Source organism: Hyperoodon ampullatus, assembly GCF_949752795.1.
Source record: "Hyperoodon ampullatus genome assembly, chromosome: 2".
NCBI lineage: Eukaryota > Metazoa > Chordata > Mammalia > Artiodactyla > Ziphiidae > Hyperoodon > Hyperoodon ampullatus.
The window spans coordinates 19,639,947-19,652,851 of record NC_136915.1 but is presented as its reverse complement, the minus strand read 5'-3'; the positions used below and the strand labels follow the sequence as shown (position 1 = coordinate 19,652,851).

The window sequence follows — 12,905 nt, the reverse complement described above, 5'->3', positions numbered from 1 at the left end:
ATTAATTTCCTCATTACTGAGGGTAATTTACAGGAGTCTGTTTTCTAGCCACTAAAAAGTGCTTAAATTAACTTGGGAGGGGGGAGTAAGGAAACACTTGTTCAGCAACTCTGTGTTTAAAAAAAAAAGTTGTTTTTTTTTAAACTGTCACATTACTGTCTCTTTCATATCACAGATATGCAATTACTTGTTGACCAGCTTGTTTCCTACGGAAACATAAGCTCCATGTTTTTCACCACTGAATTTACAGCATCTAACGTAATGTCTGACACATAATAGGTAATCAATAAATGTTTTAATAAACTAAGCGTCCAAAGCATCTTGGAAAATATAAACGTAGAAAAACAATGTCTCTCCTACAGAGCACAACAGATTACCAAATCACTTAATTGCTATGGATGCGGATTGATGCAAAAATAATGCTTTTTTGTCGTTTTGTAAAATAAAAGTTCATTTAAACAGTTCTTTAGTCCCTGCTATCTGCTTGGCAATGTGCTACATGCCAGAAGCATTCTAGTAGATGGAGAAACACTGCAATACATGAACAATGCACACTCAGGAAGCCGTTAGCAACGAAGACAGTGTAGATGACAATGGAGACTAAGATGTGAGGTTTGCGTCCCATTTTGGTAGGGAACAGCCTTTAATGGGGAGAAAACCCCGTGGATAGGTGAAGGAAACAACCAAGAAGGGTGTACGCGAGGGGCGACCTGGGCAAAGGCGCTCAGAGTGAGTCCACCGTGTGCAGAAAGCACTGGAGAGGCAGGCCTATCTCTGCAAGGACACACACCTCCTTCCCTTTCACACTAACACGAGAGGCCATAAATTCTTCTCTTGCCGATGAGAGATCTGATAAAAGCCAGGTTATAACATGGACCAGACAGGGGAAAGCCTGTCCCTCCGAATTATAATATTTAAACTCAGTCCAATTTGTAAAAACTGTACAGTATGGTGTACAGGTTAAAACATCTGCTTCCTGACTTGCGGGGGGGCGGTCAGGAGGGGAGGACGCGGTGCAAGGGAGAAAAGGGCGGCAAAATAAAGCACTTAATAAAGAAAGAGCGGGCTAGCGGGACAAGGGGAGGCAGCTCAAGAAGCCAATGAATGAGATCTAGGCTGCAGCACGTACTCCCGCCGCCCGCATGCGCAGGCGCAAGCTGCGTGATCTCGCGGGAAAGAACCGTTGCAGGTCCCGGCGTTGCACTCAGGTAGGAGGTGGGGGGAGGCGGGAGTGAACTCTCGCGAGAAGAGGCGGTTGTCGTAGCGGAGCTCTCTGGCTGTGTGTGTCGAGGATCTGGCGCCAGAGCTGCGGACGGTTTGCTGAGCCCGTTAGTGTCCCTGCTGAGACCCACGCCGCCGTCATGTCCCGGTACCTTCGTCCCCCCAACACGTCTCTCTTCGTAAGGAACGTGGCGGACGATACCAGGTATGTACAGGGGAGGCACTCTGGGCCCAAGAGGGGAGGCCGCGGACGCTCGGAAAGGACCGGTGCGGCGGCGGCGGCGCGCTGGGCCTGCGCCGGGGGAGGGGAAGGGGTGAAGATGGCGGGTCCCGCGCCGGCTTTCTGGCCCGAACTAGGCCGCGCAGCCGACATAACCGCCGCGTGAGAGCGAGGGCGGCGCCGCTGGTCCTCCCGGGCAGCCGCGGGAGAGCGGGCCGCGTGGCGGCGTTTCGGTCCCCTCCCCCTCCGCAGATGGGGGCCCCTTCCTTCCCGCTTCCTCTCCGAGCGTTCAGCCTCTGCCTCCGCCTAACATCAGCTCCCCCCATTGATTTGAAGTTCGCGTTCTTTGGGGTCCACGCCCCCTTGGCCCAGAAATTTTTTTTTCCCCTAGTTAAAAAGAAAAACTGCTCTGCAGTAAAATAACGGATCGGGGGAGGGGAGTGTGGCGAAGCATTTGCTACCCTTTTTGTTGTTGTTGTGTTTTATTTGCGATTTTTTTTGTGTGTGTGTTGTAGATGTTTGGATAAAGGGAATGTTGAGATTAGAGATATAAAATTCTTCCACTTAAACGGTACGAACTAGTTCTTCCCATTTCCGGGAAATACTGGCCACCCTTTGAAAACGGAGGTTTAGGAAGCCTCTACCATTAGGACGTTGATAGCTAAATTGGATTAATTCGGACCGTCCCTTTGTTCTCGCCAATTCCCTTAATTGCTTGGAGTTGCCGTCAGACTTTTTTGGAAGAGATCTTATCACAAGATGAGATTTACTGTTTAACAAATAATCACTCTACACACACACAAATCAGAAAATTTAGGTAGCCTCGTATGATTTATATTTTTCTGTCTTACCTTTAAGTAGAGCAAGTAAGCAATAGTAATTACTCTAGCGTCTAGGAAACTTTCCCCTTTATGTCATATTGACATTTATTGAGGAATTATATATATTTGTGACTTCTATTTTTCAAACCGTATCTACCATTAAGTGTGTAACCCTGTCGCTAAAATTTGGAGGTAAAATAAGTGCTTTGTGTTTTTCAGAATACTAGAGTTGCTTTGATACTGTTAAAAAAACACATAACAATAGTTATGTACAACTTAATGCTGCTATACTATTTATGAAAAATGAAGGCTGTGGATAAAAGCAATAGAGATAAGTTGTGATCAGGTTTCCTTAAATGTCTGTTTTCCTGTTGTTAATGTAAAATAGTGATAGGTTTTATTATAAGCTGCGTTATTATCTTCCAGAATCTTGCATTCTGGCTTTTCTTTTTCAAAAAGACATATTGTTGTATATTCTTACCGTTGGCTCTTGATGTTGAGATTTAGAAAGCTTGTTTGTTTCAGGTCACCCAGGAACATAGCACAGTCTCTTTCATTAATTGAGATATTACAGAAAGAAACCTATTTCTTACAAAGAAACTTTTAAAGGAGTGGACTTAAAAATTTGGCATCTTTTTATGATGTTTTAGGTCTGAAGATTTACGACGCGAATTCGGTCGTTATGGTCCTATAGTTGATGTGTATGTTCCACTTGATTTCTACACTCGCCGTCCAAGAGGATTTGCATATGTTCAATATCCTTTCTTCAGATGGCTGATTAGTGAGGGGTGTTGAAGTTTGAAATTCAAGTTTTTGTAAGAGGTAACATCTAAAAAGTAGTTGTTTTTTTTTTTTTTGTCTTCTAATAAATGTTTTGTCTTCAATTTTTTCTAAGTTAATTCTGACTCACACATTGCTCTTACTATTTCTTAAAGTTGATCCAAAAACAGTAAAATATTTAAATTCCCATTCATGCTGCTGAAACTCAAATCAATGATTATAATATGTGATTTAAATCTGAATACACTCTGGTTGCTACCACCTTTAATGTAACTCAAAAGTTAATATGTTCTTGTGCTTAGCAATTAAAGTTTGGTATTCTTGTTTGTTAACTTGAATCACTTGATCAAAAACAAATTGTATAACAATGAGGTAAACTTCTTTAATATTGTCCCCTAATTTGCTGTCCTCTGTTGTTACCTCAGAGAATGTAAAGCTGTACAGTTATGGCGACCCCAAAGAGAAAGCATGAAAGAACCTTTAGAGTAGAGTTCAACACTTAAGGCAAGTAGACAAGCCAAAGACCTCTTAAGGATCAGGCTTGAAGAGAAGGGAGAGTTTGGGAAAAGAAAATATAAAGAAAAGCTGGAAGAAGGACAAGCCTAATGGGAGACAAAGCCTCGCTTTATCTACAAAAGGGGGAAAAGGTTGTTTTTCAAAGTTAAAGATAAAGCCATCTGTCATATTTGGCCAAGCATCTCATGACAAGTCCTTCTGACAAGCACTTAAAGAGTTAAAGGTCAAGATGAAGTTGAATGATGGCCAAGATTAAAGGAGTCATACCTGATGTATCCTACAGAATAACTATTTTCCTTTTTTTTTTCTCCTCATGTTTTGTAAGCAGTTAATTTTCAAAATTATTCTGGTTTGGTCTAGTGACAAAACCTGTAACTTGATTTACGTGGGCCTTTGATGTTGTGATGTGGTCTTGTATAAATGCACTCTCTCTTAGCTTGTGAAGTTAAAGTGTACCAGGATGTAATGTTGTTAAGCTTAAACCCAGCATATTTCTGTTTTGGACCAAGTGGTCAGGTGCCATAGGGTAGCAGGCAGTGCTCTTTGGAGTAGCATGAGGTTCTGGAGTCAAGCCGACTCCATAGAGCCGTGTTTAGAGGGCACACAGGTGCATGCACTGGGGACTACTTAGAAACGGCTCTGGTGGTTTTATAAGGTCAGATCCACTAGAGATACTGTCTGTTTATAGATTTTTTTAAAGAGGCTGCTAGGGGCACACACATACTCCTAACATCTGAAACTTAGCTCTGTGAAACCTGCTGGCCCTGACTGCTTTAGCACATGTGATCAGTTGGCCCAGAATGGGTTGCAGAAGGCCTTATCTTTGGTATGGGTACGTAATCAGGATCTATGGGAAATTGTTCCTTGGCCCAGAGTTTCAGGTGACATTACTTCCTTCAGTGAGATCATCTCCTTGTGGCAACAGAGGTTTGGGCTGTGGACTTCAGGCTAGGAAAAATTCTTATTGCTTAAATTCAGTGGATCTCTTGAAACTTAGCAGAGTTCTAATGAGACTTAGGCGAAATGCCAAAAGCTGCTACTCCTGCAGGTCCAGTGATCAAGGACAGTTGTGGGAATTGGTTGCAAAGTTCTGTTACAGAGAGGATAAGAGGTATATCTGGCTTGGTCAAAAAAAAGAAAAAGTAACGGTACATTCTGGCTTACAATGTTGGCCTGATTTTACTTGGTTTGGGGGTGGCCTGGGAACCAGGATCAACAGTTTGAAGAGTATGTGATACTTGAGCCAGGAAAGAGTTAACCAAAGGAATCTCAAGGTGAATTATAGCTATTTTTATACACAAAGTCTGTCTGTGGTCTTCAAATAGTTAAAAAGAAATAGGTAACAGGATTTTTCAAAGACCCTGAGTACAAATTTCTCCGTAACTGGCATCAGAATGATATTTGACTGTCCCTGCTCTGGTCCTCTTTTCTATCTGACCCCATTCCCAGCTAGCTTTCTCTTAACAGGTCAGGTAGAACCTTGCCATGGTTCATCCAACCCAGTATTCTGTTTTTGAGGGTAGCTCCAGAGGATGATAGGCTCTCATTGATAATTTTTATACTTCTTGGTCTAAATCCTTTAAGAAGTTATTCTGTCTCTCAAAGTAGCAAAGTAGTATACCCTTTAAATGAACTTGTTCTTTTCAATTATTTTAGAGCCCAACTGCATTAACCTGGAGGGGTGGTTGATTATAGTGTTCAAGGTTCTAAACTCCCCATCAGCCTTTGTCTTTTCATGGTGAAAACTTCTTGATTTAGGACTTGAGAAAACCTCTCGTTCACTACACATAATAGCCTCAGAGAGAGAACTGGGACCCTGTTGTGGTCTTTAAGTCCTTCCAGAACAAAAAATAGGGAATCTAGTGAGGCAGACCTTTTAGTCTCTGGAGTAAAAAAATATTAATATCAGTCTTGAAGAGAGTATATCGCTTCAGGGATTTTTTTAATCACTCAAGATCTGCACTGCTCTCAAATTTAAGAACTAGAAATGGACAAGTTAGAATAGTGAATTTTAGTACAGAATGAAAATCCACAGCCAAACCTAGCCTAGCTCCCCTTCAGAAGCTTTTATATCAAACACTGCTCTGCATATGTGCTTGGCTTCTTTTGAATGGTGGTTTTAGGAAAGGAACTAAATTTGGTCAGAATAACTTTGTTGGAGAACAAGGCAACAGCCTCTCAGATCAAAAATGGGTACCAGCGGTTCCTTCTTTAGGCTTATAAATATTATCTTGAAATTTCTCAAATTGAAAACCAGTCCCAAACGCACTTCTCTCCGGGGAGCTTTATGTTTAGTGTCATGGTTAGGGCTTTCCAGTCCAGGAATCTTTAGAAATGGTCTGTTATTTCTTGGCAGCATGCTTTTATGGTCTGTGCATGGATATAATAGGATGTCTTAAGTATTGCTTGACGTTCTCTTGATACCTACAAGTGGCTGGTGTACCAGTCTTCCCAGTAAGGTGTAATAAGGAAGACAACTAAGTGAAATAATAATGTTAGATATGTCTGAGAAAAATAGCAAGATTAATTTGAGGTTGATGCTTTCGTTTCTTGTAAGGTATATTCCGCTTGCTTACACAAGAACTATTGGCATTTTCTTTTTTTCATTTGAAACAAAAATATGAAAAACAGTTTTGGTTTTATTTTAAGAAATTTTTGTTTTAGCATACAAAATAAAATTGATATTTGTTTTTCTTTTTTGTCTTGTTTTGTAAAATTCTTAAAACTCAGGAAAATCTTCTGATGGGATTACTTGGTAGTTCAGCTGTAACAGGCCTTATTTCAGTAATAACTTCATAATATGTATTCATAAGTGTTTTCAAACTCATGCCTTAGGGAGTCACAAGTGCTTTAATACTCTAAAGTGTTTATAGCTGAATCAACCAACCAGTTAGTGGGGTCTGGTTGATTTTCTAGAATAATATTGAGAGGTTGTGAATTGTTCCAGGCTTACCAACTGAACTTTCATTCATTATCAAAGTTTGCAAAACTTCCCAAGCCCCTTAACATTTAGCACATTTGAGGATGTTCGTGATGCAGAAGATGCTTTACATAATTTGGACAGAAAATGGATTTGTGGACGCCAGATTGAAATACAGTTTGCACAGGGGGATCGAAAGAGTAAGTACCTTTATGCCTATATGTAAAATGCATCATTTCTTTTTTTTTCTGTATATAGATTTTTTTTTTACTTGGAGTATAATTGCTTTACAAAGGTGTGTTGGTTTCTGCTGTATAACAGAGTGAGTCAGCTACGTGTATACATCCGTCCCCTCCCTCTTGGGCCTCCCCCTCACCACCACCCCCATCCTATCCATCTAGGTAATCACAGAGCATTGAGCTGAGCTACCTGTGCTATACCACAGGTTCCCACTAGAGATGTGGATGGACCTAGAGTCTGTCATACAGAGTAAAGTAAGTCAGAAAGAGAAAAATAAACATGTATTAACGCATATATGTGGAACCTAGAAAAATTGTACAGATGAACCTGTTTGCAGGGCAGGAATAGAGATGCAAACATAGAGAATGGACGTGTGGACACAAGAGGGGAAAGGGTGGAGGGTGGGATGAATTGGGAGGTTAGGTTTGACATAAATACAGATTTTTTTTTTTTTTAGCCAATTTATTTATTTTATCTTTGGCTGCTTTGGGTCTTTATTGCTGCGCATGGGCTTTCTCTAGTTGTGAGCGGGGGCTACTCTTTGTTGCAGTGTGTGGGTTTCTCATTGCAGTGGCTTCTCTCTTGCGGAGCATGGGCTCTGGGCACACGGGCTTCAGTAGTTGTGGCACGCGGAAATACATCATATTTATACAGATTGTTCTGAGAGTGCTTCTTGGAAGTATTGTGCAATATGTCTATCTGTTCAAAACCCAGAAAGATAGTTTTGGGGAAGATAGAGTATCTTGAATACTTTGCAGAATTTCAGGGTAGACAAAAGGACTTGGAATGCAGTGATCAGAATGCCTGAAATATGTTTGGACTCTTTAAGAAGGTAGATCAGTACTATCAGCTGTGGCATGTTTAATATACTAAAAGTGGAATTGAAAAGAATAAACTTTGGAAAGTTTTGGTTCTCTTGAGCCATTTCCCTTCTGCATAAAGATCATCAAGGTGTAATTGGGTAATTATGTAGGTGCCTGGCTGTAGAAATGAACAGATAGACTGGGAAAGACTATATAGATTAAACTTAGAAAAGATTTTATATTAGTACTTGGTTTTTATTAATATGCAGGCATACACCAGGTGTTGGCTGCATGCTAATGAGGCATAAGTACAGGCTTTGGGGTCACATACACCTGGGTTTGAATTCTGGCTCAACTGTTGTTATGTTTCCTTAGGCAAGATATTAAAAGATAGAGATTAAAATAGCTGCTGGAAAAAAAAAGCTGCTAAAGAGAGAGGGGGTACTTAGGTAGACACAAGCTGTTGGTGATTCTCTAGTTCTTGGGTTGAATGATAGGTTCCTGGGTAGTCAGTGTTATTTATACATTCATACACACGTGCATAAAGTATCTGCTTCATAGGATTGAATGAGATAACGTAAGGATTGAGGACTGTCAAGGGTGTGGGTGTCTAAGGCATTCGACAAGTGTTAGCTTTCTTCTGCTTTTCTTTGTCATGGTTTCTCAGAACTGTGTAACTATATATTATTGCATTTTGACACTACATATCATTCGTAGGCCACCATTAAGTATTTTGTCATTGTTAATTTTGTTCCTAATGAATGGAAACCATGGTAGGATAACTCCAAATTAGCATATGGTTCAAAAGTCATTTGTATTTTAATTCGGAATTTTAAAAATACTTTCATGGTATATTTTCCCAATGTCAAAGTAGTTGGCGTATTTTTGGACAACAAACTAGATGTGAGAGGTCTTTGAAAAAACAAAATAGTTGGGGAGATATTTGAGGGTATCATTTTTAATATAAAACAGTCTTCTGATAGACTTGCTTGAAAGTAAATACCTTTTCCCAGGTTAACATTCACAAGTAGCCACAGATTTGGAGGCATAAAGGAAGGGGATGCAGGAATTTTTCCTATAATTTGGAGGCTTAAATACTACGTTTTTAATGTTTGTAAATATTTCTGTTCTATGTATTTCATAGCTCCAAATCAGATGAAAGCCAAGGAAGGGAGAAATGTGTATAGTTCTTCACGCTATGATGATTATGACAGATATAGACGTTCTAGAAGCCGAAGTTATGAAAGAAGGAGATCAAGAAGTCGTTCCTTTGATTACAACTACAGAAGATCTTATAGTCCTAGAAAGTAAGTGATGTTGTACCACAGAAAAGATTTAGTTTGTTGGCCTTTAATTTTTAAAAATCTTCTTGTATACTTTTAATTATGTACATTGTATGCTTCATTGAGACTAAAAATATTTTTAGTGCTTTATTTTAAAAGTTTTATGGTTCACTTTTTTAATTAGAACCTTGTAAATAGACATGTGTCATTGTTTGCTTTTTCTGATGTACTTTTTAGCAGTAGACCGACTGGAAGACCACGGCGTAGCAGAAGCCATTCCGACAATGATAGGTAAATAACTTTGCTTTGAAAAAGACTATACATTTTTCAATTTCAGAGTGAACTTTTGCTCTAAAAATAACAAATTTGATTAATATAGAATCTAATTTTTACTCTAATTGTATCTCTCCTCTGTTTTGAAAGATTCAAACACCGAAATCGATCTTTTTCAAGATCTAAATCCAATTCAAGATCACGGTCCAAGTCCCAGCCCAAGAAAGAAATGAAGGCTAAATCACGTTCTAGGTCTGCATCTCACACCAAAACTAGAGGCACCTCTAAAACAGATTCCAAAACACATTATAAGTCTGGCTCAAGATATGAAAAGGAATCAAGGAAAAAAGAACCACCTAGATCCAAATCTCAGTCAAGATCACAGTCTAGGTCTAGGTCAAAATCTAGATCAAGGTCTTGGACTAGTCCTAAGTCCAGTGGCCACTGATAGTATAAACCATGATATTTTTAGGCATGTATCATTCATTTACTCATAGTTTGGTTTACTTAAATTATCAGGAATACAATGTTGCAATGATGCTTAAAAAAAACACTTGTCAGTTTTCCCTGTACCAGGCAATGGTTATTATTAAAATGATATGCTGTTGAGAAGCCACTCTTAAGAGTCCAGTTTGTTTAATGTTATGGGCAGCTACCAATTTGTGGTGTCTCTGTATATTTTTGTAAAGATTCTCATTTTTTAATGCTTGAGGTATTGGTGAAAAGATGTTGGTTGACCATAATTTGCAACATTGTCTTATTAAAAATAAACTTTCATATCCATATTTGGTAGAACTGTTAACCTAGAAATGTAGCTTGCTAATAAGGTAGAATGATACAAAAGTGAAGTTGTAGCCACCGTACAACACTGACCCAATTAGACACATTTAGGTTCAGGGTGGACCTTTTTGTCTTGTCAAGGTGTCGAGACCCACGATGATAATTTATGGCACAGTGTGGAATAGTTCTTTTGTTAACCCCACTGTCTCTGGGAATGACGCCAACTGGGTTAAGTAGCATTTTCAGGGAGATGGAGTTTTTGATTGAAACACGGAGCCTTCACTTTTCTGGTTTCTGTGAAGATTTGGAACCATAGAAACATCGGAAAAACCCACCTTAAAATTTGGGCAGGTTGATGATGGCAGAAATAATTTTAAGGGGAAAAGAATGCTCTTATGCAGTTACTCTAAACTTTAAGGAGCATTGTTGACCATAATATTGCTTAGTTTTCTCACTGCTGTTAAAAGCAAGTAAAGTGTTTTCAAAGTAGGTTTTGTTTGTGTGTGTGCATAGTGTAAAAGGACTGAATTTTGATGCTTAAAGCACTTGGTGTGTGCATTTGTATCAAAATTTGCCCATATCTTTATGAAGGAGGCTTGTTCTTCACGCCTCAGTTTATTTAATGTGAGGCAAGTAAAAAGACAACACTCCCATTCTACGTGATTCTGTGGTGCCATGAGATTTTAAATAATTCTGAAAAAAACTAATTTTAAGGAAGTCACATCTCTTGAGGTTTTGACTGATTATCCATGTAGTACCTGATGAAAATAATACCCTAACTCTTTATAATTTCTAACATCTCTCTGCGAGATCATTTGGGGGCAATAAAAAGTGACTTGACGTGTCCAATCTCATTTCAGAATAAAAGCTGGCATCCTTAAAATTTTTAGATTGCTTGCTTACAGGCATAATAAGTAAGAAATATTGTAGGGAAACCATTCCTTTTAGAGGATTACTTTTTTCAATTTTGGTTTTAGTAATCTAGGCCTTGCCTGTAAAGAACAAAAGGTGGTTTTTAAATACTGTTTGTGGAATGTGTTTAAAGGATTGATTCTAGAACCTTTGTATATTTGATAGTATTTCTAACTTTCATTTCTTTACTGTTTGCAGTTAATGTTCATGTTCTGCTATGCAATCATTTATATGCACGTTTCTTTAATTTTTTTAGATTTTCCTGGATGTATAGTTCAAACAACAAAAAGTCTATTTAAAACTGTAGCAGTAGTTTGCAGTTCTAGCAAAGAGGAAAGTTGTGGGGTTAAACTTTGTATTTTCTTTCTTATAGAAGCTTCTAAAAAGGTATTTTTATATGTTCTTTTTAACAAATATTGTGTACAACCTTTAAAACATCAATGTTTGGATCAAAACAAGACCCAGCTTATTTTCTGCTTGCTGTAAATTAAGCAAACATGCTATAATAAAAACAAAATGAAGGAAATAATGATTAACTGGAATTATTATAGTTTTGAATGAGATTATACAATAACAACGGATTTAGGAATATTTTAAATCAGTGTTGCACTAGGCACAGGTTTTACTTTGGAAATGATAGAACCTGCCAGAAAGGTACATCTTTTACGTAGTACTTAAAAATTCCTTATGTAATGTCAGAGTTGTTTCATTATTGCTTATTAAATCCCTTGGGTTAAATAACTTAGAGGTTATTGGTAGTGTTAAGATACGCATTAAAATGAAAGTTGAGTCAGCTAATTTTAAGTTTATATTTTCATTATTAGATGGACCAATAATTCTACTCTTCCCCATCCTAAACAAGATGGATTGGGCCTTAATGTTTATGGCGTGATTTAAAATATTTTTGCATTGAATGTTCATGAGCACTTAATATTAAGTGATAATCACTGTGGGGAACTGGTTTAGGTGTTTTGTGGTTTGAGTTCAAGCTGCTTTATAATGACAAGTATAGCTGATATTTATTGAGTATTTATGATGTGCCAGACACTGTTCTAAAAGCTTTATGTGTTAACTCATTTACTCATCACGAGACCCTATGAGAAAGATACTTTTATTTTCTCGTGTAACAGATGATAAGGAAATGGAGGCACAAAGAAAAAGCAGTAAAAGGCAGATCCAGGATTTGAGCTCAGCCGGATCCTTAGATGGTTTTTTTTTTTTTTAATGGACTGTAATTAGAGTAGATTGGGGAAATAGCCCGTTTAATTTTTCTGTCTGTATAGAATTAGAAGTAATGGTTTCGTTTTTATTTTTTACTTGTGTCACTTATTTTTAGACTCATGCTATTTTCTTGAGAACCTTATATGTTATTTCTAAAGTGACATACCTAAATAACATAGCTTCAAAGGGACTATTTTATAGTTGAACCCATGATAGATAGGATCCTACTGATACTTAAGGATCCTTATACAGGGCTTTAATGTTGGGTTACATAGTTGAGTTCCATAATTATTGAGTATCTACTGTGTGTCTGGCATGGCTCAGTATTGGAGTAGAACATATCAAGACTCAAGTGAGAGCTGACACTTCACCTCTCTTTTTGCTTAAGATCTCTCTGCATTTTTTTTTTTTTTTGAAGCCAAGTAAGCAAGAAGAATAATGACAGATAATGCTTCAGTGAGAAAGGAAAGGTGCTACATAGAGTATGAGCTGTTAAGTTACAACCCAGGGAAAAGACCTGGGAACTATTATACTATTCTCTTGAAAATTTGGCCCTGTAAGCTGCTACATCCAGTTCAACTAACAAAATCCTGTATACCACAGAGAAGAATAAAGAAAACCAAACTGACAAACATCCTTCTTTTATTTAAGACCAAACTGCAGCTGGAATACCCAGTACAGTTCTGCTTACTACACTTCAAGAAAGATCTGAGAAAGCGGAAAAAGAACCAAAGAAGGGCAGTTCAAGCGACCAAAGGGTGGGTGGAAGGTGCTGCAGTATGAATACTGTACGAATATTTTGACTCTGGTCTGAAAAGATAAAAGAATGTTATCGAAACTACATGGAATAATTGAAGTCCCTTCAAGTTTGAAAGTAAGCCTTTTAGGACAAATAAAAGGAAATTCAACTTTGTA

The 12,905-nt window shown here is 38.3% G+C and overlaps 1 protein-coding gene across 1 annotated transcript; it reads left to right on the top strand.

Annotated features, from left to right (window-relative positions):
- The first annotated feature begins 1,325 nt into the window (after positions 1–1,325).
- Positions 1,326–12,905, top strand: SRSF10 (serine and arginine rich splicing factor 10). Its single transcript, XM_079720194.1, has 6 exons — positions 1,326–1,426; positions 2,913–3,050; positions 6,572–6,678; positions 8,666–8,828; positions 9,042–9,095; positions 12,642–12,905. Exons 1-6 carry the CDS (start codon positions 1,362–1,364, stop codon positions 12,700–12,702), a joined length of 588 nt encoding a protein of 195 aa, XP_079576320.1. The 5' UTR covers positions 1,326–1,361; the 3' UTR covers positions 12,703–12,905.